We start from the raw sequence: 27,555 nt of genomic DNA, 5'->3' as shown, positions 1-27,555 counted from the left end.
TCTAATTGTAGAAGTACAGTCACGCTTTATCAGAAAGGATTTCAGATCTGTCTCGAAATCATGCACAGACTGCAGTAGCCACTTGCAGGACTGACGTGGGATAATAGTATCTGAATTGGCCTGTCGATGCTCTATCGTTACTTCATTCGGTTTCATTTTGGTTTTCCACAGCGCAGTGAGCAAATGCTAGTGGCATGTGCCAAGGCTACTCCTTCACATCTGCGTCTATTGCCGGTTGACAGACTGCTCCAACAATGGGCCGGAGTGTCATGCGGCGATAGCTCCGCTCAACGCCGCAGGCAGCACGTGCGTCTTATGTGGAACATGTTATGTAAAATAGGTCAAAGTACCAGCTGTAGCTGCGTGTATCTTGCTGACATATTAAAAAGACCCAACTGGAGCAGGCAACAACTACAAAGTATTTATTTTCATAACGACGAAGAATGCACTGATTCTTTATTCTCCGTGGTGATGTTGAAACTTGCCCAATGATTCCTATAATCGCTTTCAGGTACTCGATATGACAACGTCGTTCGGGGCATCACCAAACTGAAGCCGCTCACTGCAGGTACAGTCTCTTATTGTGCACGTCATCCCAGAAGTCCATCCTGTCCTTGAGCATGTTTTCCTTGATGGCGAGGCCACTGTTGCTGATCTCCAGGTACTTCCCGTCGTCAACACTGAAAGTTGGCCAGGACACACCCAGCACTGGGTCATTGAGGTCTGGAGTGGGATTGCTGCGAACAAATTTGAAATCACAAGTGAACGGCAAGAAAATTATGTTGATTCAGGTATTATACGTTTTGCGAAAGAAAATGTGCATCATAAGTAAGCATATACCTAACGGAAACCATTATAAGTGAAGGGAAAGAAAAATTCTTGTTTCTATAATGCGATCGTTCTTAACACATTATTAGGACCTCGATTGTGATTCGATCCCGTAGACCAGCCCTTTGTGACAATATTCTTCCCGTTTAGCTACCAGGACAAGGAAGAAAGAATAGAAAAACACAATATAACATTAAATATTCCACTTATGTTACGAATAATCACAAGACATCTGATACCATCCAATAAAGACCGATGGTAGTGACAACAAATTCTTTGTAACACTGCATTCACTCTACTTCACAGTAAATGTCGCGTTTCTAAGACCAGTGATAACGAATAACTTGATGGAGATTCCAGTTAATGTAGTTCTGTAGAGTACTGCACCCACCTACTGAGATCACGCTGTGCGGTTCCACATTAGACTCACTTTCGTCAGGAACGGGGTTCAAATCACCGTGTGGCTTTCCAGCTTTGTTTTCTGCAGTTTCCTGAACGATCTTGACGTAAATGCCAATATGGTACTAAGAAGACCAATGATGTCCTGCTCGACACCGGTTCAGTGTTGCCAAATTAGCCGTTTCCCCCCCCCCCAAATTTAGGGGGAAGATAGATGGAAAGGGGTTTTTGGAGGGACTTCATTTTTACGGTTTTTTTTTGCGAGGGGGGGGGGGGGGGGGACTCTGAGAGAAAGAGAGCCAGCGCACATGAACGACAGCGGTTGAGATCATGGAGACTAGAGCAAAGCGTGCACAGCGTGCTCCAGCAGTGGACACGAAAGCCGTACCTCTTGTGGCGGCGCTGCGGTCGGCAACATGTAAGACGTATATGTATGTAGACGGGGCTATGATGGGAATTGTTTACTCTAGTCTCCAAGGTAACGGGATAGAACTTCGTACTGCGCAAGCGCTGAACGGAATTGTACTGCTATTGGTGGATGTTAACAAACAGCATTACTAAGTTTTTCAAATAATGAATCAAATATCCTTACATAAAAATGTCTATTTTTATATCAATTAACATCAGCACAACGCTTAAAAATTAGTCGAAAAAATTCGCCAGTGTCTGTTTATCATAATAGGTTATTTAGAGTATAAAATCATCAATTCTTCCTACCCGAATGTTTCTATCAAATACAAATGCGTATTCAGAGTTTTAGGGGGTTAGAAGGAAAATTTAGAGGGATTTAGAATTGATCCTAGGGGGAACGTTTATTAAGAGTTGGCAACACGGCCCCGATTTGTGTGCCACGTACGATGACTTAACGTTGATCTAATGTTAAGCTCATACATTTCTTGAATTAAATTTTCATGCTGCAGTGGAGTGTGCGCCGATGTGAAACCTCCTCGTAGGTTAAAACTGTGTGGCAAATTGAGACTCGAACTCGAGTCCGTTGCTTTTCGTGGGCAAGTGCTCTACCAACTAAGCTACCCAAGCACGACTCACGACCCGTTCTCATACCTTTACTTCCACCAGTACCTTTCCAACTTTACAGAAGCTCTCCTGCGAAACTTGCAGAACTGCAGCTCTGCAACTTCCGCAGGAGAACTTCGGTGAAGTTGGGAATGTAGGAGACGAGGTACTGGCGGTAGTACAGCTGTGAGGACGGGTCGTGAGTCGTGCTTGGAGAGCTCAGTTTGGCACCGACACGGTAGCTCAGCGTTTTCGGTCAAAGGGTTAGGCTACTCTCTGTAATAAAAAACCGTATGAAAAGATCATCGATGAACTTGAACCAGTGCTATGGGATGTCTGCAGCGAACAAATGCAACGAGCATTAAGAAACAAAATGAGTTCAAGAGAAAAAGAAAAAGGTGGCAGAGCAGTTATCCGCAAAAGGCAAAGGTCTCGAGTTCGAGTCTCGATCTGGCACACTGTTTAAATTTGTCAGGAAATTTGTATTCTTCTTACTTACGAGAAACTTAGAAAATTATAGAACCGTATTAGACAGAAACTGTTTTAGATTCGTCCGAAATGGCAATAATACACTGTGAGTGTACCCTGTTTTAGCGAAATTCGTCCACAGCTTGGTCATAGTGGAGATGGTACGGCTTTCTACGGAGGTCGGTTCGGGGATTCTCAGGAACCTTGGCTTCCAAACGTAGGCGATGTCGTCAGCGTGAGCAGCTCCTACGATAGAAAAAAAAATCTGCATCACAATTGTACTGCGGTTACATCATAAAGCAGAAATACATTTGTGAGCAAAAATGAAGGACGACAGTAAATTTAGCATCACGTGTGACTTTCAAGTAACTTAGCTCGAGGCAACTTGTACCACACACAGAAAGACCTGCTGCTGCAAAGTATAGTAGATAACTGAAAGAATCATGCAGTGAGACGAACATAAATGACTCATTCATATACAATAATTACACTGAGGGCATCCCTGGGCATTACAAAAAGTTCCTAGTAGGGGATGTGATCACCACTTACAGCAATGCTTTCTTTGCAGCGTGCTCCCGAGCTGGTCACAAGGTTAGTACGGAGTTGTTGCGATAGAGCTTTCCATTGCTCCAGAATTGCGGTTAGTAACTGTCGGATGGTCGTTGGTGCTTGTGGACGTTCCGCAATACGTCTCCCCAACGCATCACACACATGTTCGATGGTATTAAGACGGGGAGACAGGCAGGCCAATCTATTCGCCAAATATCCTATGCTTCCAAGAGCTGCCCCGTCTGCACCACTGTTAGATGGAGTCACCAATCGACACTCACAAAAATGAAATCAGGATCGAATTCACCCCTGAAGAGACGCACATGGGAGGAACTCAGTAACCAATAACGTTGACCGGTGACTGATGTCGAACTTGAATGATTTAGCGTTTCAGATGTTATTTCTTTGAATACAGTACACTCAATAGTCAACGCTATTGCGACACTGTTAAGTGAACACTGTCGAATGTGATCGTTTTGTGGGTCCAGATGTTACGGTGATGGCGTAATGATCTCTTAACCATTCAATACGGTACAATCAAGATTTTAAACATGGCTGCAGCAGCAACTGTTAAAATTCTTCAGAATAAAGGATGACAGCCAGAAACAGTTGCAGGATAGAATTTTTTTATTAAAACTCTTGACCACGGTTTCGGTACATATAAACATACCTTCATCAGAAGTAAAACTTCTAAAATTACATCATGCCATGGAGAATAATAAAATAATTATGCCAAAGGCGTCGTCAGTAATTTAAAACATCTCCATTTATACGACATGTGTAATGGGCACAAGATCATAGCGAACAGTTTAACATCGTTGCTTCGCCTATGAACTATTGACAATAGTTCATAGTTCAATAGTTCATAGGCGAAGCAACGATGTTAAACTGTTCGCTATGATCTTGTGCCCATTACATATGTCGTATAAATGGAGATGTTTTAAATTACTGACGACGCCTTTGGCATAATTATTTTATTATTCTCCATGGAATGATGTAATTTTAGAAGTTTTACTTCTGATGAAGGTATGTTTATATGTACCGAAACCGTGGTCAAGAGTTTTAATAAAAAAATTCTATCCTGCAACTGTTTCTGGCTGTCATCCTTTATTCTGACGGTACAATCACTTGTCAACGTTATTCTAACACTCAAGTCTTTCCCTTCTTTTTAGAAGTGTGTACAACCTTTACTTAATTTTTTGTATGTACACTACTAAAAATTGCAACGCACAGAGTGTAGCATTCGATCCAGTAAAATTATTTGTATACTGAGGAGTCATTTCCATTTTCTCGTTTGAGAGTATAGAGTTTTAAGTAAGTTTTAGGGAGACTATTTTATGTTTGCGTTATCATCCAACTAAATTTATGATACATGTTCTCCAAAACTGTTTGTATTCAGTATCTTCGGAAACCGAGTCGAACGTAGTTACCATCATTTAACGTGATCTAGGCATACAATGCCGGTAGTTGCGTAGTACGTCCGATCTGTCCAGTGAACTACTTTTGTCAGGGTGTTTCCTATGACAGTTGCTCACACGTTTCGGATCGTTTTCAGGCGTTTGATGGTTCTATATAACGTTTATTCCTCAACATCCCCGAGAAATAGAGACTAAAAGGTGTTAGATGCGGCGCCGTGTGTAGGTCACACCAGCACCTCTTCGACTGACTGATGGTCCACGTAGAGAATATCGAAAATACGCCAAACATGAGGATGACAGCAAGCGTGTCATATTTCTACCTTTCACAGAACAGCTCCGGAATGATAGAATATTGAGGTGTATGTGATTAGTGTGACTAATGCACCATCGAAGTGGAAGGGATCAATCACATGGCGCCATAAGAGACCACACGTTATATTACTACATTCACTTCCGTGTCTAGTTGTACAGATAGAGAGTTTCAGAGTCAAATACTCGTCATCAGAACAGCTAGCCCACTCCGAGAACCCGCCACTGTCTCACAAACCATTCACAGCACTGATGCGTGCTATCTTAGGTAACCCCATTAACAGCTGGTATTAGTCTTGTAATGAATAGTGCAACATAACGAGATGAAATGTCCTTATGTAAGAACAATTTGACAGCAGAGTGACAGCTAGCAGCCACCCACTGGTTTACTGGGGCAGGCCGACTTGTAGGCGAGACCCATTTGGACAGGGTGCGCCTCACATCACATCATGAGATGGGCTGTCATTTGTTGGTGGATGGAAAACCGCGACCGTTGTAAACTGTGCAGCTGTAAAACTGTGGACTACTGCCGGCGTTTGCACAGACGGTAAAAATGGCGTAGCGGCATTGCTCCTATTATGATATTTCACAAAGGAGTAAAGGTATTCAATATGTAAAAACGGATGTTTGATGATAAAAATTGAGAGGAAATTGATTGTTTGTGATATCTTTCAGACACAACTAGCAGTTCCAGAGGTACACATAGTAAAAAACATATTTCACTACCACTCTCAGAAATTAATTAACTCTGTTAACAAAATTGATACGATATTCAACGAGGTGTCATAGCTAGATCTTGGGGAGAATTATTTACTAACATACTCGCATTGTTAGCATGCTGGTTAGCTGGCTTGAGACCGTCGCTAATTATCGTACTTTCAGAGTAACTATATTTGTTCACAAAATTGATATGAGAGCAATGTGTCAACAGATCTCTGAGAAAGCTATCTTCAAATAAATGCATCTAGAACGATCGCCTGCCGTAGCGGCCGTGCGTTTCTAGGCGCTACAGTCTGGAGCCGAGCGACCGCTACGGTCGCAGGTTCCAATCTTGCCTCGGGCATGGATGTGTGTGATGTCCTTAGGTTAGTTAGGTTTAATTAGTTCTAAGTTCTAGGCGACTAATGACCTCAGAAGTTAAGTCACATAGTGCTCAGAGCCATTTAAACCATTTGAACCTAGAACGATCATACGTTGGTGTAGGTAGCAGGAGGTTGTCACTGATTACTGAACTCGATTAATGACTTTTGAGAAGCTGCAAAAATAGCAGAATGTTAGACACAGCGGCATGCACTAGTATGAAGGCCTAGTTATCAGAATAAAAATAAATTTCTATGCTTGTCATATAAATTAAGTCAAAATTAGGTGACAGTAAATGCGTATCATTAATAACGTCAATTATATGATACCTAGATGTACTACGCTAATTCTGAGTGCACTCTTCGAAATGGGGGCTTTTCCCCATAGGAAAGAACCTCTACTAGTTGTGTCAGCATAAAATTAAGATACATTTCAGCTGTTTAAGGGTTAGTACTCCACAAAAATGTTACATATGTTGGTATCGAGAGATTAAAACACATACAGTGAAAGATGGTGCATAGATACAAGTTTCCAAATTACAAAAAAAGTACTAAAATTAAAAGCAATAAGAAAATCAAAATTACATGGGGTAATAGGTATTCTGCTTAAATTTCAACTTATAATTGCATTTGGGACCTAGCTCTTGCTTTTATAACAAAAATAAATAAATAAAGCAAATAAATTAGATAAAAAGTTTGTGTTTCTCTTCACCCCCCTGAGATGAGTGTAACTCTTATTACGTTGTCTATTTATTGGCCTTTGTGCTGAATAGGGACATGCCAGAATCTGTTTTAGGTTCAAGAGAGTAAGAAACGAAATTTATCTGGCTCAAGAAATGTTTCATTAGCACAAAAACTAAAATTTTGGTCTGAATTGTGGTTTTTTGTTATGTTTTCCAAATGAAAGTTGTATGTGTATAATAACTTATTGAGACATTAAAATGCTTAAGTTGCTTTGTCTCTCAGTACATTAAGTCGACAAACTGTTTCAAATTGTTGTCACTGAATCTACAATTCGCACCACAAGATTTAGTGACAAGCTGTCAAACAACATCTTCCTGACCAAACATGACTCCTAATTTCCTAAAGTAAATGTTTTTATTCTCCCTAGATTTTCAAAAAGAATCGTCATAACCTTTGCTTTCCAGATAATAAACTTATAGTGTGTACAATCTAAATGACTGCTTATTTCCTCTATGTACTTTAATCCAGCATAATCTCTTGTGCTGAGATCCCGTAAATTCTTGGTCATCTTGAAGAAGCTCTGTCGATTGCTGTTTCTGTTCACCCCGCAGACATCGGAAATACCACTCTACATTTTAAGTTAGCCGAAATACAAGTCACATTAAATTATACTTTAAATCTGAACTTCTGGTTAATGAAACATATCTCCAAATTCGCAGTCCCATTTCATTAACTAGAAGTTATTTTAAAGTGTAATTTAATGTGACTTGTATTTCGACTAATAGGAAATGTAGACTTTTGTTTTCGGAATTTGTAGGGTGAATAGAAACGGTAAAAGTCGGTGCCTCTTCAGAAGAACAACAAGAATTTGACGGATACGAAGAACGACCTGACAGTGTTCTCAACACAGGAACGTTTAGATTGTATTGATGTAAAATGTATTATTTAGAAGGCAAAGATCATTTTTTTGGGGTGGAGTGGGGGGGGGGGTGGGGGGGTGGGGAGACAAAGGCAGTTTAACACATGAGGAGTCATTTTCTAGTCAAGGATTTGCCATTCTAGATTTACGACTTATACATTTTGAAACATGTTGTCAGTGTCTTCTTCAATTTAATTTTACAATAATGATTTATACTGGAAACACAATAAAAACAGCAGTTCATGTAATAACTTTTTGTATAGAAAAGAACATTTTGTGAACATGACAATTTTTTTTCTTGTCCTCTAAAATCCAAAACAAATTCTAGCGTGCCCCCACTCACCGCAAAAACCAATAAATAGAAAACATTATAAGATTAACACTGATGGTATCTAATGACCACTCTCTGTGCAGCGAAGATAGAAACCAAGTTTTTATTTTATTTTATTCTATGTTATATGAGACTCGTTTGTGCGAGGCACCTGTGTCGGTTTGGCCGGCGATTTAGCTACATTGGCAAAATATTTGTAGCGAGAAGTATTACCGTCCAGAACCTAACTGTCCCAGGGACTTGGTGTTTGGCCCGTAATAAGCAACTCGTGATTGACTTTCGAAGATTCTCAGTGCACTGAGCTGGATAATTAGTCCAAGATTTAGATACTCCGATAGGACATTGATATAGTCACCATGTCCTGTACATGTGTCTGAAGGTAATAAACAGTTAACTGGACTTTAATTCTTACATTTGCGACTAGCGCTATTTGAAATTATCTGTAATCATTATTATTTAGGAACATTTGCTGGTCTTTTCCATGAGTAATATTTTCGGGAACAGAATGCGACGCTGTATGGCAACCCTTTTTGAAACTACTGAGCCACAAACATTAATTATTCATTCATCGCATTGCACTAACGGGGTAATATTGTGGAAATTAATAAACATTAGTTTTATTTCAAAACTCCAGATGGGAGCAGAAGCGTCGCAACGCTCTTCACATCATAATTCGTTGTATTCTTCACATAACTTGTCGACTCTCATGTTCGCACATATTCACAGCCGTTTACTGTTAATGTGCACAGTTTGCGTACCTCACCGTTCAAGTCTTTACTGTCGATGATTTCCTATATCTTTGCTTGTGGACACGCACTGTTGACCCAAAACATTAGGACTCAATGATTAATAGCTTGTTTGTCCGTCTTTAGAAAGAAATACTTGACTGATTCTGGATATCAGTTCCTTGGTATGTTTGTTGAGGTATGTGGCGTCAGATGTCTTCACACTGGTCGTATACTTCGCGTAAATAACGGGCCGCTAATTTAAGTACGTGGTGATTGTGCCCGACAGCGACCCAGATGGGTTCCATAACATTTACAACAGGCGAACTCGGTCGCCGAAACTTTTAACGCGAGTTCACTGTAATGCTCCTCAAACGACTGTAGCACGACTTTGGCTGCGAGACATGGCCAATTATACTGCTGAAATATGACATCGCCGTCGAGGAAGACATCAAGCATGAAAGGATTCAGGTGGTTTGCGGCTGTCAGCGTGTCTTCGATTACTACCACAGGTCCCATGCAAGCGCAGGACAATGCCTCCCTCAGCATAATACTGCTCCCTCCAGCCTGTCTCCGTGGCGCGCTGCACGTTTTGAGCCGCCGTTCACCTCGATGACGGCGTTTGTAGAGACGACCATCGACCTAGTGTAGCAACATTGCGATTCATCCGAAGAACCCATACGTTTCCATTGATCGACGTTCAAATCCCGTTGGCTCTATGCCCATTGCAGTCGTAATTAACGATGTCGTCGTGAACAAATTGGTGTGATCTGAAGCGGAACTCCATGTTCAACAATGTACGATGAACGGTGCGTTCCAAAACACTTGTTCGTGCAGATCACCAAGATTATATATTCTACTTTACAGGCCAAACAATAGAGAAGCCTGCAAACCACTTGGCGCCTGGTGGTAGTTTCACTGTCCTTCTACCTCTTTGCGTAGATGCTTACGAGAGTAGCACATGAACAGCTTCGCCTTTTTCGAGATACTCACTCACAGGCTTTGCGTAGCAATAACCTGTCCTTTGAAAATCTTCATGGATTTTGGCATTTGCAGCTCATATCTTAGCTAGGGTGATCCCCATCCGTCTCTCCTTACCTTACATATTTTTCATGGCGCATCACATTCCAGCATCATCACCAGGTGGCATCGAACCTCGCTGTGGGCAGTGGCTATAAATTTTTGGCTTATGAGTGTATGTACCGTGGCGACTGGCTTCAAATTCATCTCGAAGGTGGGAAATTTTTTGACGTTTTGGTGGTACAGTTCGAATTTATTTTTGTTTGTAGCTATCATTTTTCAAGTACCGCTTCGTTGTGCTCAAGGAGAAACTTAATTTTATCCAGATTTTCACATTAAAATATATCGTCAGTTGGCTCCATGTCGCTGAGTGCAATGCATCTTCTCAGTAAGAATATTCCTAGCAATGCAGGGAACTGAATGCAGGTCATCTACATGGCAGTGAGACAAGCTGACCGTTCAGCTAACGAAAATAAAGGAATTAAACTGTGGAGGAAATTTCTGAAAGTATAACAGATGTTACAACGTAATGCCTTTTCACCGCTTTCCATAGTACTGGAGGAAATTGACAGTAGCTGAAGGTTCAAAAAAAAATGGTTCTGAGCACTATGGGACTTAACATCTTAGGTCATCAGTCCCCTAGAACTTAGAACTACTTAAACCTAAGCACATCACACACATCCATGCCCGAGGCAGGATTCGAACCTGCGACCGTAGCAGTCACGCGGTTCCGGACTGAAGCGCCTAGAACCGCACGGCCACCGCGGCCGGCCAGTAGTTGAAGGGACTCACCTGGATATTTGTGGAGTTTTAACATCTGTTTGTATAGGTTGAACTTGGCGTCTACGTCGAAATAGCTAAAGTAGACAGGCGTAGATGGGGCAAGAGCCAGCTGCACCTTGGCCACCTGTTGAGCACCGTACGGAAACACAGGGTCACCCCTCGCCTAAAACAGACACAATTAACTGGACTGTGGCTAGTATTCCACTAACAGTTCTGCTGTCATGTCTACTGATGACGGTATAATACCATGTGAACTACTCAGTACGGGCTCTGCAGATTTAAATACAAGGAAGTGCGTCTCATCACTGACATCAAATTACAGGGATTAGTGTTGCTTATTTTTACATCCAGAAAAGCAAAAAATGGTTCAAATGGCTCTGAGCACTATGGGACTTAACATCTGGGGTAATCAGTCCCCTAGAACTTAGAACTACTTAAACCTAACTAACCTAAGGACAGCACACAACACCCAGCCATCACGAGGCAGAGAAAATCCCTGACCCCGCCGGGAATCGAACCCGGGAACCCGGGCGTGGGAAGCGAGAACGCTACCGCACGACCAAAAGTGTAGATTCTTAAGCTGTTGGTGGTCTAGTTGTTCATCTACATATGATCGTTCTATTAGCAGTAGTATATCGCCTGTATATCTGTAATAATACACTGATCAGCCTGAACATTATGACCAACTACCTAATAGCCAAAATATCCACTTTCGACACGTATAGCAGCGGCGACGCATCCTGACAGTGAGGCCTTGGGAGAGGGGCGATGAGCTATGACGCCACGTTCAATCACATACAAGAGGTATTTGATCGAGTTCAGATTTGGCGAGTTGAGGGGCATACACATGAACTGGATCTCGCCACTGTGTTCCTCGAACCCCTCCACCACACTCCTGCCCTTGTGACCTGGCGCATTATCTTGCTGAAAATTGCCACTGCTGTCGGGAAACATGACAGACATGAAGGTATGTACGTGGTGTGCAACGAGTGTACTATACCCATTGGCCGTCGTGGTATCTTGAACGAGCCCCACTGGACCCATGGATGCTCAGGTGAATGTTTCCTAGTGGATAATGGAGTCCCCACCAGCTTGTCTCCGCCTGCAGAACAGGTGTCAAGCAGGTGTTGGCCTGGAAGGCAAGAGATTCGTGCCCTCCCATCGAGATGACGAAGATGGGATTCATCAGACCATATAACGCTCCGCCACTGCGCCAACGTCCAGTGCCGATGGCCACGTGTCCAGTCGTAGTTGCCCATTTGTCGTGGTGTTATAACATTGGCAGAAGCATGGTCGTCGGTTGCGGAGGCCCATCGTTAGGATTGTTCGGTGCACTGTGTGTTCAGACACGGTTGTACTATGCCCAGCATTAAAGTATGATGTTAGTTCCGCCACAGTTCGCCGCCTGTCCTGTTTAACCAGTCTTCCCAGTCGACGACGTGCTAATTCTGTAATGAGGGGTGGCCGCTCAACCCCACGATGTCTGGAAGTGGATTAACTTTGGTTTTGCCATGTGTTGAAGACACGCACCACACCATTCCTCGAACACCGAAACTCGTGAAGCTTCCGAAATGCTCGTGCAGAGACTCCGGTCCCTCGTAATCAACACTCTCGCAAACTCAGATAATTAACTTGTAAGCCGGCCGCTGTAGCCGAGCGGTTCTAAGAGCTTCAGTGCGGTTCCCCGCTGCTGCTGCGGTCGCAGGTTCGAATCCTGTCTCGGGCACGGATGTGTGTGATGTCCTTAGATTAGTTAGGTTTAAGTAGTTCTAAGTCTAAGGGACTGATGACCTCAGATGTTAAGTCTCATAGCGCTTAGAGCCATTTGAACCACTTTTGAATTAACTAGTAGTTCACATAACCATAGAAATATAAGTTCGTACGTCATAGTTGTATCTCCAATACAAATGTATCTCAAAACCAACGAGCACGTTCTTCAGTTAGTGTGTTTCACAGAAAGCAATAAGAAAGTTTTCTGTTGTTTTGGATACATTTACTGTCCTTAAAATAAAAATATTTTTATGTTGTGAGCATCTTATAAGGGGATGATTATAAAGTGTGCCAAGGGTTCGTGATCGGTTAAAACAGTTTCCTGAATGTAACTTAAACAACTCTGTTCTTCGGAGGGTGTAAACTAAACTGTTTACACGCGATGGACCAAATCAAACATTCACTCAATTCGCCTCTCTGCTATTTTAAATCCAACATAGTCTCCCCTACTGCTCTCAATCCGACTACCCGTGAAGGTAAGGAGTATGTTGGAGAACACAGTTTCAACCTATCTCGCACTGGTAGAAAACTGCCTAATTCTAAATTTTTCTGTTTACCTGATGATACAGGGAGGAATCAAATTAGTGAGGGTAAATCTAACAGGGGAACGAATGATACAAATATTTGCAGATAGATGGTAGCAAATGGCTTTGAGCACTATGAGACTTAACATCTGAGGTCATCAGTCCCCTAGAACTTAGAACTACTTAAACATAACTAACCTAAGGACATCACACACATCCATACACGAGACAGGATTCGAACCTACGACCGTAGCTGTCGCGCAGTTCCAGACTGAAGCGCCTAGAACCGCTCGGCCACACCGGCCGGCGATGATAGCAAATATCTTTATATCCTGTCAGCGAGACCAAATACGTTTGGGTGGCACTGCATTAAGAAGCAGAGTACTTGTGGACTCGGAGAGCTCTGCGATTTTCTATACAGAAAGCAAGAGGCAATCAAACGTCCTTCAAAGGAAGGAAATTCTTCCGCATGTCAATGAATATGGTTGAGTTTCGACAGCCAATAGCTTACCTTGTGTTACGTAATTAAGCAAAAGGACAGTTGGTAATGTGTTACCGAAGAGATAGCTGTTAACTGATTAGCGACCCAGCCGATGGATCAGGTAATAGGTGGACCCTACGGTTTGAGATTATGAGTGAGGAAACCATCTGCTTTTCGTAAGACAAGAATAAAGGGAGAAATATCAATCAGTGAGAAACTATTCATCCAACTATGAGTCTTCCATTTAGGTTTCCAACAGAAATTCCTGGAATCTTTCTGATGCTGACGAAACAGCCCATTTGAGAATAAGCTTCCCGCTTCAAAGGAAGACACTCTCACGAAAAAATAATAACAGGACGAAATCACCAAATTTAAGGTTAATTTCAGGAGTACCACAAGGGAATATTGTCGCGTCGTTACTATTTATAGTATATATGTCTGCTCAAAAGTACCCAGACACCTATTATTAGACATTAATTTGGGTGGTCGGACCTTCGCCTTTATCGTGGCTTGAGCTCTGTTGGGGACACTTCCAATGAGGTGTTTGAATGAGTGTGATGGAATGGTAGCCCATTCCTGCTCACAAGCAGAAACCAGAAAAGGCATTGATTTTGGATGCTGGCATTTGGAGCGACGTCGACTGTGAAACTCACCCCAGAGGTGTTCCATTAAGTTCTGGTCGGGTCTCCGAGTAGGAAAATCATTTCATGAATCTTTTTGGCTTAACCCATTGTCTCACAAGTGCTGCTTATTGACCCGGTGCACTGAGATGTTGATACAATCATCGTCCCTGAACTGTTCCTCTACCGTTCTACACAATGCTTTAAAATGTGTCCATATCGCTCCACATTTTGCGTATTCTTAAGCGCTATAAAGGAATCACATCCTAACCACGACAGACATCACCGTAACACCACAATCCATCACTCACAATCACTCGCTTCGAGTCATCCACTGCCCAATGTTGTAGCCCCTTATGCCACCTCAAGTGCCTCTTAGCACTGACTAGAGAAATGTGTGGTTTAAGAGAAACTTCTCAACCATTGTGAACTAGCAATTGCAAAAATCTTTACGGGGGATCTACGATCACTTCAGGGACGGGTAGTTGATCCTGTATGGGAATAACTGTACCGCACATAAATAGACGAAAATATGCATAACTGTCAGATTAAAGTACTGCTGATAAACCACTGGAAAACGAAAAAGCCGGAAGATACCTGAAGTAACCTGCCCGAGTGACCTAACATTGACCGATCACGTAAAACTAATTGTAGAAAAGGAAATGCCAGACTGAGCTTCACTAGAACAATTTTAAAGAAATTTAATTTAATCGCTGGTTGGATTAATAGAAGATGTGGAGTACATCCAACGAAGAGTGGGAAGTTTCGACACGGGATCGCTTAATAAGTGCATAGCGTTGCGCAGATACTCAACAAACTCCAGTGGCAAACGTTGCAAGAGATATATTGCGCTTTACGGAGAGGTATATTGTTAAGACTTCGACAGCGTACTGTACATTCTACGAAGAGTTCAACATTATTTCCTCCCGTATAGTTTTTGTGAAATGAGGTAAATCTGGAGCGCATACGGAGGTTCATCGACAGCCATTCTTCCAAGCACAATTCGCGAACGGGACAGGGAAGAGAGATAATGGTAGTGGTACCAGAAGTTCCCTCCAACGCAACCGTAAATTGGCTCGTACAGTATAGATGTAGATCTGAAGAGATTTCAGTGAGGTGAGAGCGATCCACGGGAGATACTCAACTGAGCACCATGTGATGGACCATCCAGTTTTATCGTTTTCCTTAAGACTTCCCGATAGACAGTGCTTCTGGACCGTAGTAAAGGCTGGTTATGATTAAAGTGCAGCTGCTCGAAGAGGTCCAGTGTGGTCTGTAATTATCATATGGAAGCGAAACTCTATAGATTTGCCGATGCGTTAATGTGGAACCGATTTACGCTGGAAAAAAAATTAGTTCTAATTTTGGCCACCTGCAGGCGCCGCTGTACAGCACATTGTCCAGTGCTCACATTGAAAAAATTGTGTAAGCGGCGGTTAATAATAAAATCAATATTACGTCCTTGTCATGTTATCTTCCATAAGGAATGTGGGTGCACTCAACAAATGTGATGTGACTTTCAAATGATAGAGAACAGCAATAAGTCGTCCTATTCTTTCAGGTTTTATTAGGCCAATCTAGATTTCGGCTAGTGCCTAGCGATTATCAATGCACTATCGCATGGTATCAATGCATGTTCTAGTACGTCAGTCCCCTATTGTTCGGGCTTTGTCACAGTTCGTTGAATATACTTGTCTGACCTATTCTGCTCATGTCTCCTTCCTGTTCCATTATACTTGGTGATGAAAAAGTCAGTATAAATTTGAAAACTGAGTAAATCACGGAATAATGTAGATAGAGAGGTATAAATTGACACACATGCTTGGAATGACATGAGGTTTTATTAGAACCCAAAAAAATAGAAAAGTTCAAACATTTCCGACAGATGGCGCTTCATCTGGTCAGAATAGCAATAATTAGCATAATAAAGTAAGACAAAGCAAAGATGATGTTCTTTACAGGAGATGCTCAATATCTCCACCATCATGCCTCAACAATAGCTGTAGTCGAGGAATAATGTTGTGAACAGCACTGTAAAGCATGTCGGGAGTTATGGTGAGGCATTGGCGTCGGATGTTGTCTTTCAGCATCCTTAGAGATGTCTGTCGATCATGATACACTTGCGACTCAGGTAACCCCAAAGCCAATAATCGCACGGACTGGGGTCTGGAGACCCGGGAGGCCAAACATGACGAAAGTGGCGGCTGAGCACACGATCATCACCAAACGACGTGCGCAAGAGATCTTTCACGCGTCTAGCAATATAGGGTGGAGCGCCATCCTGTATAAACATCGTTCCAGCAGGTGTTTATCAGCCAGGCTGGGGATGATGCTATTCTGTAACATATCAGCGTACCTCTCACCCGTCACGGTAGCAGTCACTGACGTTTAGCTGTCCAGCGCCACCTGTTGGACATTTTGTGAACTTTGTTTTTTTTTTTTTTTTGGTTCTAATAAAACGCCATGTCATTCGAAGCATGTGTGTCAATTTTTACCTCTCTGTCTACATTATTCCGTGGTTTATTAAGTTAGCAAATTTATACCGACTTTTTGATCACCCAGTATATGGAAATATTCTATATGTTTTTCGTGCATTCACAGCGCCAGATTTGCGCCTGGTAGACAAAATTGGAACTAATTTTTTTACAGCATAGACTGGTTTCGCTGTCGTACGATAATTACAGCTCTCACTGGACCTCTGTGTGCGGCTGCACTTTGGTTATAACCACACAGTATGATAGGTCCTTTGTTTTATTGCTGAGACAGCACTGCGTTACAGATTCCACATGCCACGACTGGCCACTGTTGAAGTGGAGGCGGCCGCTGGTACCTGCGAGTACTGCTGGAAGGTGTCGTCGCCGAGCGGCCTGTCCCCCAGGTAGAACTTGCGGATGGCCCTCGCGAGGGCCGGCCGCTCGTGCTTCTCGGCGCGCACGCTCGCCGGCACCAGGACGTCGAAATTAGCGTCGATGTCGCGCCACGCCGCCGCGTTGCCCATCATCCCTGGACACAATAACAAGACCGTCGTTTAAACGCAATCGATAGCAGCGTCCCGCATCTGCGTTATTGCCAGGGCGCCTATCGTTTTTCCATTACTGAAACATTACCCTGAAATACAGATTTCTGACTGCCGCTGTTAGCATTTCAATGGAAAATTGTTCCACCAGCACGTGTCATCCCAGTTATCAGATGGAAAACGCTAACGATTATACGTAACGAGCACGTCCTTTCTTTTAGGTGTCGGCCAGTTATGTGCCCAGTTACCATATTTCATTCTGAAATCCCAACAGAACCTGTAGGCGATAAGTACTATTAACAACAAAGCACGAAATCACGCAAACGATCACAAATGCTGAAACGACAGTTCATGATCAACGTTCGGATTCATCATCGCACCTTAAAGTGGTCCAATCAGAACACTGCACTATACAGCCACTAAATGACGGAAAAACTGATACCGTCAGACGACAGTCACTATGTGATCCCCCATACTTACATCTGTATACTGCAGATCTGCGCGGACTGGATACAGTAGGACATATTTATTGTCCTACATACTGTAATTCCAGAAAGCTACAAAGATATCCACGTCATGTAATAAAGAATTAATATATTAATTACTTTGATGACTTTTCTGTTTTGCTTCCGCTAACAGTCTTCCTGGTATACAGAAATAAATACGTTATGTTCAGCGTCCGTTTCTGTCAATCCAAATACCTTACTGGCCATCAAAATTGCTACACCACGAAGATGACGTCCTACAGACGCGCAATTTAACCGACAGGAAGAAGGTGCTCTGATATGCAAATGATTATCTTTTCAGAGCATTCACACAAGGTTGGCGCCGGTGCCGACACCTACAATGTGCTGACATGAGGAAAGTTTCCAACCGATTTCTCATACATGCACAGCAATTGACCTGCTTTGCCTGGTGAAACGTTGTTGTGATGCCTCGTGTAAGGAGGAGAAATGCGTACCATCACGTTTCCGACTTTGATAAAGGTCGGATTGTAGCCTATCCCAATTCCGGTTTATCGCATCGCGACATTGCTGCTCGCGTTGGTCGAGATCCAATGACTGTTAGCAGAATCTGGAATCGGTGGGTTCAGGAGGGTAATACGGAACGCCGTGCTGGATCCCAACGGCCTCGTATTTCTAGCAGTCGAGATGACAGGCATTCATCCGCACGGCTGTAACAGATCGTGCAGCCACGTCTCGATCCCTGAGTCAACTGATGGGGACGTTTGCAAGACAACAACCACCTGCACGAACAGTTCGACGACGTTTGCAGCAGCATGGACTATTAACTCAGAAACCATGGCTGCGGTTACCTTTGACGCTACACCATAGACAGGAGTGCCTGCGATGGTGTACTCCACGACGAACCCGGGTGCACGAATGGCAATACGTAATTTTTTCGGAAGAATACAGGGTCTGTTTACAGCATCATGATGGTCGCATCCGTGTTTGGCGACATCGCGGTGAACGTACATTAGAAGCGCGTATTCCTCATCGCCATACTGGCGTATCATCCGGCGTGATGCTGTGGGGTGCCATTGGTTACACGTCTCAGTCACCTCTTGTTCGCATTGACGGACTTTGAACAGTGGACGTTACATTTCAGATGTCTTACGACCCGTGGCTCTACCCTTCATTCGATCCCTGCGAAACCCTACATTTCATCAGGATAATGCACGACCGCAAGTTGCACGTCCTGTACGGGTCTTTCTGGATGCAGAAAATGTTCGACTGCTGCCCTGGCCAGCACATTCTCCAGATCTCTTACCAATTGAAATGTCTGGTCAATGTTGGCCGAGCAATTGGCTCGCCACAATACGCCAGTCACTACTCTTGATGAACTGTGCTATCGTGTTGAAGCTGCATGGGCAGCTGTACCTGTTCACGCCATCCAAGCTCTGTTTGACTCAATGCCCAGGCGTATCAAGGTCGTTATTATAGCCGGAGGTGGTTGTTCTGGGTACTGATTTCTCAGGATCTATGCACCCAAATTGCGTCAAAATGTATGCCAATTCTAGTATAATATGTTTGTCCAATGAATACCCGTTTCATCTGCATTTCTTCTTGGTGTAGCAATTTCAATGGCCAGTAGTGTATATTGAGAAGTGTTGTATACTGCCTACTTGTCAAATATGGGTATCTAGGAAAACTGCTTACTCGGGTTGCTAGAAAACAATTCAAGTAAACTGTATTCGTAAATTTTATTACAAAAGGACACGGTTACAATACTTAACTTTATGAGATTCAGACGTGTCGCGAGCAAAGGGCGACAGACAAACAAGAAATCTCTTCAATATACACAATTCGTAATACAAGAGAAATAAGACAGTTCCTGAGTCGCTACTATACAAGTGCCTACTCTTGATGCCGCTGTGAAAGTTGTAGAGCTGCTAGTTTTCAACTGGGCCGCGGCCAGGCGGTGGGGCGCTTATGTCGTCTTCGTGTCGAGGGCGCTGCCGTCAGGTTGTCGTCCTAGAGAGGGGTCGGTCCGCGTGCAATTGGCTGACGTCTTCTTCACTGCTACAATGTTCCCAACCAGCGTGCCGTCGTTAGATTTTACGCAGGAACAAAATGTGGCTGTTACTTGGCTCTCTCAAAACATATATATTTTTCGTGATTTGTAATATTTGTTTTAGTACTATCGTCGAGCGCTTGCAATCACTAGTTTCTGTATATCTACTCAGTTAATTTCGCAGACTCTTTGCTAAACCACTACATAGTAATAGGTCTTTGGAGAGCAGGCTGGCCATCAGCCAACAGAATTATTTGCCGGCTAGCAAGCCATGTGGGTGCCTTTTTCAGCTGTTATTACTATTCTGTTTTCTGTTACGTAGCTGCACAGTACTCTGGCGTGAGTTCTGATGAAGTCACTTTCGTTTGATGGAAATCCACATTACTGAACAGTCTGGACGACGTCTGGTAAGATGAATCCGATTTATGTTCTGTGCTGAAATGCAATTACTGCGTGATTGCCAGGGATATATTAATATCGCTTCGCGCACTGCTATCCGTCCGCGTGCATCCGCGGAGTGGGGTGGGTTTGGAGAGGCTGAGAATTATTGATTCCTTCGAAGCCGGTTACTATATCATTTATTACTTCATTTCACTACGCTCAATGTTATGAACCGCAATATTAACCTGTATAATGAGGTTACTGTCGTACTGATAATTTTGATTACATACCAAACACGATTTTCTGGGTTTTGTAACGAGAACCGTGGGTTATGTTACTGTTAAAAGTTTGTAGAGAGTGTGCTTCCTTTCTCAAGTTCAATGCATCATCGTAAGATGCGACTTTATCTACTAGCAACGTATCTTCCTGGATACAAATGTTAATTAAATGTGCCACGTTGCCAAGGTGCCATGTTGTCTTGTGTATCTCAAGCACGTTCCCTCCAGTTGTTTCATGAACAGGCAATGACTCACGGAGTGAAGACATTATTATAATTAGTAAAAAATCCTACAGTCTCTTAAGATGATGTGTAAGGATATGAGACATGTAGCAGCACTGCCTCAGTGAACTACTATCGTTATAGCACCGAAAGAATCTTAGGTTTTTGTTGAATGATTTTTCAGCTAGTTAACTAATTTCTACATTCTCAATTTGTGTGTACATAACATGTGAAACAGTCCAATTCACTGCTGGACACTATAAGCGGAAGGCTAATACGTTCTCACGTAACCTGTTGCTTTCAGGAAACCGTTCATTCATGTATTGCGCACCATTTTAAGTTGTGCAGGGTCCCAAGTGATTGCTGTGTCATTACCATATAGATGTTTCTCGTGTCAGATTGCAATACGAACTTATTCTTCAGACATTCCTTATTTCATAGTGGATATCAAAAAAATATCAGGATATGTTTATCACTACCGAAAAGATTAGTCAATGTTCTTTACACTAACACAGGCACAGCTTACAGTACGAGTATTCAGCGGCCAGCTCATTCATTTACACCAGTCTTCTTTTCTGTGGTGCGTACTGATTTCATGAACGATGTTTAGTGTTAAATAAAAGGCATCATGTGTTTGATGTACATACAGTAATGAGGCAGTTCATTTTGGTCCACTTTTAGCGTTGGAAACATTTACAGTTGTCGCAAAGTGCTATCTTTAAGTTAATTCTTCGAGGACCGGGGCAGAGGCACTACATATCCATCCACACCCCAAAGGACACCTGTAGGTTACGAGGTGAGGGTTTAGGAATACTGAAGTTGCACCCGATGTCGCCTGAAATTGGTTCAATAGGCTTGACATGTGCTGTGGTTCAGTGAAATTGTAATTCGAAACTACAATCATCAAACTCTTAAGAATAGTGGATAGTGAACATCAACAACTGGAGATCACCATACCCGATGAGGACGACATTGACGGTGCAAAGACGTGACTTTCGCAGCTTTCAGAACGCCTGCTGTAAAAAATTGACACATCATGAACTCCCAGGTGAGCCTTCTACACGTCACAATACTGCCAGTACTTGCCCGTGTAAGTCTTTCGCTGCTTTTGTTGCGTAAGTCTTCTAAAGGACAGCGTACCTTGACGCCGCCATCGAAGTGATGTAGGACACGTGAAACTTCCGACCAAGCAGCTATTTTATTGTGCCTGGATTCAGTCACGAAATTCCCAGGACAACTAAAAAAGTGAAGCTTACAAAATCATTGAGTCAACTAGAATAGATTTCATATTGCCATTTTCCGAATCGTGTTTGCATTTCGCTGTCAATTGCGCCACGAATTGAAGCTTTACAGAGCTGAAATGCCCACATTTTATGAAATATAGATGGACGAGATTATTCAGTAAACCACGGCACTTGGGGAATTCACGTTCCCTACTCTGTGCGATGGCAGCGTGTTATAGGAAACGGCTGAAACTACCAACAGATGCAATTAAGATCGCTTGAACCAGCAGATTCATTCTGCTTCTACAAATGAAATGGCTCTGAGCACTATGGGACTTAACATCTGAGGTCATCAGTCCCCTAGAACTTAGAACTACTTAAACCTAACTAACCTAAGGACATCACACACATCCATGCCCGAGGCAGGATTCGAACCTGCGACCGTAGTAGTCTCGCGGTTCCGGACGGAAGCGCCTAGAACCGCACGGACACCGCGGCCGGCTTCTACAAATGGAGTCCGTTATATTTTCATTGTATCACATACTGTGTTGCTTGTTTATATTGCGTGGTGTGGTTTTGCTTTACCCACTTTTCATGCCCACGTGGAAGAAATAGTCCTGATACATCGAACCATTTGCACTTAAGGTCTCTTGTGTGGATGAAAATCGATGAGAATGAGTGATTATATACCTGTGAGTGAACTGTTGTTAGTATGGTATTATTATTATCATCGTAACGCTAAAAACAGACTACTTACAGATACATACATTAAAAATTGCTTTGCAATATTGTTCTCTAGTTGTTGCGTGGTGTTATTTGTCATTAATTTAAATGGTTCAAATGGCTCTGAGCACTATGGGACTCAACTGCTGTGGTTATCAGTCCCCTAGAACTTAGAACTACTTAAACCTAACTAACCTAAGGACATCACACACATCCATGCCCGAAGCAGGATTCGAACCTGTGACCGTAGCAGTCCCACGGTTCCGGACTGCGCGCCTAGAACCGCGAGACCACCGCGGCCGGCTTGTCATTAATTTATCTGATTTATAAGTACATACAGACAAAACGTGAAGTATACAGAATTATTTTGAAGTTTTTGTGCTAGCGTAAAGATACTTTAATTGGCGATTTAAAGTAGACAAGGCGAAATTCAAATGTCCCTCCTGCACCATTTCATACCATTATCACTTTTACTCAAAGCGGAATATTTTTGAAAAGAATATGTAGTAATATAGCACTGAAACAAGCAGTTTTCAATTTTTTTACTTGCTGCGTGCGAAGTAGCATCAACACACAACGCCAGTTTCAAGATTCCAGCAGATAGAACGTATCAGTCATTTATTGTTTTATTTCTCGATATTACAAACCTGACTTCACAATACGCACATAAAACGTTACTAAAAGTGATACATATTTGTAGTCTGCTGGTCTTTCTTTCCAGAAAACGCTAATTCATAAAAGTCACGCTACCAATACGGTTCAGATAAAAGATATACACACATCAAAAAAAGTTTTCCTTCACCCCGGTTCCACGAACTCCTGAAGATAGACGTTCCAAAAGATGTAAACAACCATGCATGAGTAGCGCCTATTAGACGGAGGAGATCCGACAGCCCATCAGTTCCAGTCATTCCGCCAGGATGGAGATACCTGGCTCTTGTTGTCTGTAGTTCAACCACGCCTAGACGGTCAATACCTCGGCTCGATCGCTTCCGCATTCGTACTTTGTGCCAGGAAGGGCTCCCAACACCGGTAGTGTCCAAGCGTCTTGGAGTATACCAAAGCGATGTTGCTTGGACATGGAGGAGAGACAGAGAGACAGGAACTGTCGACGGCAAGCCTCGCTCAGGCCACCCAAAGACTACTACTGCAGTGGATGACCGCTACCTACGGATTATGGCTCAGAGGAACCTTGACAGCAACGCCACAATGTTGAATAATGCTTTTCGTGCAGCCACAGGACGTCGTGTTACGACTCAAACTGTGCGCAGTAGGCTGCATGATGCGCAACTTCACTGCTAAGGTCTATGGTAAGGTCCATCTTCTGTGCTGAAATGCAATTACTGCGTGATTGCCAGGGTTATATCAATATCGCTCCGCGCACTGCATGACACCATGCAGCGCAGTACAGATGAGCCCAACAACATGCCGAAGGGACCGCTAAAGATTGGCATCACGCTCTCTTCACCGATTAGTGTCGCATATGCCTTCAACCAGACAATCGTCGGAGACGTGTTTTGATTCAACCTGGTCAGGTTGAACGCCTTAGACACACTGTCCAGGAAGTGCAGCAAGGTGGAGGTTCCCTGATGTTTTGGGGTGGCATTATGTGTGGCCGACGTAGGCCGCTGGTGGTCATAGAAGGCGCTGTACCGACTGTACGATACTTGAATGCCATCCCCCGACCGTTAGTGCATCCATATCGGCAGCATATTGGAGAAGCATTCGTCTTCATGGACGATAATTCGCGCCCCTATCGTGCACATCTTGTGAAAGACTTTCTTCAGAGTAACGACATCGCTCGACTAGAGTGGCCAGCGTGTTATCCAGACATGAACCCTATCAAACCTGCCTGGGATACATTGAAAAGGGCTGCTTACAGACGATATGACCCACCAACCACTCTACGGGATATACGCCGAATCACCGTTGAGGAGTGGGATAATCTGGACCAACAGTGCCTGGATGAACTTGTGGATAGTATGCCAAGACGAATACAGGCATGCGTCAATGCAAGAGAACGTGCTACTGAGTATTAGAGGTACCGGTGTGTACAGCAAGCTTGAGCACAACCTCTGAATGTCTCCTGTATGGTGGCACAACACGCACTGTGTGGTCTTATTGAGCAGTAAAAAGGGCGAAAATGATGTTTATCTCTATTCCAGTTTTCTGTACAGGTTCCGAACCCTCGGAACCGAGGTGACGCAAAACTTTTTTTGATGTATGTGTAAAATGCGTGTGCTGGACTGGTATACAGTTTCAATCTCTCAGGAAGTTTCATATCAGCGTACACCCCGCTGCGCAGTGAAATTTAATTCTGAAAATGCGTATGAGTCTTTTTATTTCTAATAGCATAGAGACGATAATGTACCATAATCTGAGGCAAAACATATTCCAAATCCATATGTAGAGAAGCATGTTTTCAAGGGAATATATTTCTGAGCAATAGAATAACTTGCTGTGTTTCTACACAAGAGACTACGACAGTAATGAAAGGCACAGTTTAAAGTAGTGCGGAACAAATAAGGGACATCTTCAAAGTGCTTTATAACAAAATATTTGGAATGGAAACTAACACCATCTTGTCAGGAGTTTTCATCAACCAGTATGATCCCTGGGAAACAGCACGTGGTTTGTCCTGTATCTGCAGCTACTCTTAGGTAAGATTCTGAGATGGGATGGAGCCGTTAGTTCCACCCTTTTCCGATATCGCAGCATTCAGTCCCCGGCAACATAATTTTACGAACACTGCTACATACCACTGGCCTTATTGTGGCAGTACTGGTAGCTGTTTCGGGAGATTCTTGAGATGGGCCAAGAACTGCCTCTTCACTCATTGTAAAAAAGTGGCGCACAATAGAAAACACTCAGAACATTTAAGTACGGTACAATAACACAGTACAAAATAATCGCAACCTAACGCAGTACCGTGTGGTTATAATTAAACTTTCCCTACTTAACACGTTATAAGACGGAATCTAATCACCGTACAATGACCAAACCTGGCAGCATTAATGTTCGGAGTATGGCGTGCATGATTTCCATGCGTCACAGCGCCACCGTTCAGTTCCAACTAAGGCCACCAGATGCCGCGATCAGTGATTGTGATTCAGAGTCTCACACATCTGACCAGTCGCAGTGCACTTGTTTACGTGTCAACATGAGCATGGACAAAAGGAGCAGGGTACTACCGGTCAACCTCTATTAAATAACAGTAATACTGTAGCTTCACTTCGAGAATATCGCTGGCTGATAGGATTACGGAACGGTCCTCTTTCTCCACCTGCTGTGCGGAGCACGTTGAGAGAGTTCAAATCAACTGGAGAACTGGGCGTCGTTCCGAGAAGAGGCTCACGACCGGTTGCCGCAGGTGCTTGATGAAATCGTTGTTGCTATAGCAGACAATGCTGCGCGCAATTCACTATCATCAGGCAGTCCGCGTGCTATGTCACGACAGTTGAACATCCCGTGGTCCATTGTATGCATGGTGTTTCGAACCATTCTGAAATGGTATCCGTTCAAGATCAATATCGTGCACCACAGGACACACAATGACGTGTTGACTTTGCTCTCCACTTTCTCGCAAGGATGTAAGATGATGAGGGCTGGCCTTGGATCATCCTATGGACAGACGAAGCTCATTTTTCTCTGACAGGTGAGGGGATTGCTGGATCTACACATGCAATCGCTGTGCACGAAGTTTCTCTGTATGGTGAACGTGTCACTGTATGGTATGGCTTCACCGCTACGTTCATCATTAGCCCATTGTTTTTTGAACAGTTTGGCCCTCAAAGACCAATGACGTGCAGTGTCACTGGCCAGCGTTACTGCGATATGCTTCGCCAGCATGTCCTACCTGCGCTACAGGAGAGAGAGGCATTGAATTCAACAGGTTACATGCAAAATAGGGACCCACCGCACATCGCTAGTGAAGTTCATCTGCTTCACCGAAACACATTTTGAGACGACAGAATTATTAGCCGATCGTTCCCAAATGCTTGGCCGGCACGATCTCCCTGTGATTTCTGGTGCTGATCTGAAGTGCGGCGTATCAAGAGAGATAGCCAGCATACCTGTGGAAATGCTTCGTTTCGCCGTACAGAATGCAATTCTGCTCTTTTAGACTCTTCTGGGCACTAATGGACGCCATATTGAGCCCCTTTTGTATCAGTAATAGTACCGGTATGTAATGGTATGATATACCGTATCAGCACTATAAATGTGTTTCAATTGAATTGATTTTACATTACTTCTCTTCCCCCTGTCCTTGGCGTTAATGCTACCAAGTATGGTACTCGTACGGTAATTAATTCCCGTGTTATAAAGTCTTAAATAGGAAGAGTTTAATTACAACCACCAGGTACTTTTTCCTATGTAATTTTGACTGCAACCGAAAACAAATGCCTACAGAGCGAAGCCTTCAGACATACTGAATTAAAGACTGGGGAAAGCATCAATCAACTTCTTTAACGCATTGTAGTTGGTACATGTCATACTTAGCTACAAATTGCCTGTGTGCAACTGAAAAACGCTTCATCAACAGAAATTGTGGATATGAAAATTTAATTTCATTCAGTCAGTTCAGGACAGAAAGTCACCTTTAGCGTACAGAAAGCCCTCCTGCGAGTTAACGCCGAATATTGTGGGCACTGGGAGGGCTCGTCCGCTTGTCAGAACATCGTAAGGGTCTTCGCTCATGAAGACGTCTTCCTCACTGTCGGCAGGTTCCATCGTTGGCCGGAAAGGAAACATCTTACGCGACGCCTTGTCCTGTGAACAAACAATAACATATAATTTGTTAGGTTACTTTCGTGTTGGTGAGGCACAGTTAAAGTCATCAAACATAAAAGATTTCGCTCCAGGCTCTCTAGAAATCCATTGTCCAGCGTCTCTGTCGGTTCCTTTATCAGAAGTCTACTCTCACTGCCTTACTGGCAAGAGCAGATCTAGTAGAATGGTTGGCGTCACAGCAAACTCTTTCATAGTTTTTGTTACGGACTGGTAGAGAGCGGTAGGACTAAGTTTATTACTTGCACTATTTATCACCATATTGATTAAAACAATATTTCTTAAGTATAAAAGTATTTTAAATCCGGCTTTGCGCCTATAAGAAATTGCGTACTTGCGTCACCAAACACGTTTCGTTTTATTGAGATAAATCATAATAAGTACTACGTGATGAAATATATTTAAAATTTGGCGTATGCGTAGAAAAAGGGACAGTTCGTTACAAAAGACGTTGGCTTTACTCACATTAATTTATGTTCGACTTTCGTTG

General features: G+C 43.2%; 1 protein-coding gene across 1 annotated transcript in view; it reads right to left on the bottom strand.

Annotated features, from left to right (window-relative positions):
- Positions 1 to 396: 396 nt before the first annotated feature.
- Positions 397 to 27,555, bottom strand: part of LOC126235134 (juvenile hormone esterase-like) — an 86,610-nt gene continuing 59,451 nt past the window's right edge. The window contains exons 6-10 of the mRNA XM_049943866.1: positions 26,876 to 27,047; positions 16,752 to 16,924; positions 10,536 to 10,689; positions 2,826 to 2,955; positions 397 to 737 (exon numbers count right to left, since the gene is read on the bottom strand). Of these exons, the coding sequence (XP_049799823.1) occupies positions 560 to 737; positions 2,826 to 2,955; positions 10,536 to 10,689; positions 16,752 to 16,924; positions 26,876 to 27,047 (807 nt within the window). The 3' untranslated portion in view covers positions 397 to 559. The remainder of the gene's footprint in view (positions 738 to 2,825; positions 2,956 to 10,535; positions 10,690 to 16,751; positions 16,925 to 26,875; positions 27,048 to 27,555) is intronic.

This window comes from Schistocerca nitens, chromosome 2 (genome assembly GCF_023898315.1).
Source record: "Schistocerca nitens isolate TAMUIC-IGC-003100 chromosome 2, iqSchNite1.1, whole genome shotgun sequence".
Classification (NCBI taxonomy): domain Eukaryota; kingdom Metazoa; phylum Arthropoda; class Insecta; order Orthoptera; family Acrididae; genus Schistocerca; species Schistocerca nitens.
Note: the sequence above shows the minus strand (reverse complement) of the source record. Positions and strands in the feature narration are given on the sequence as shown.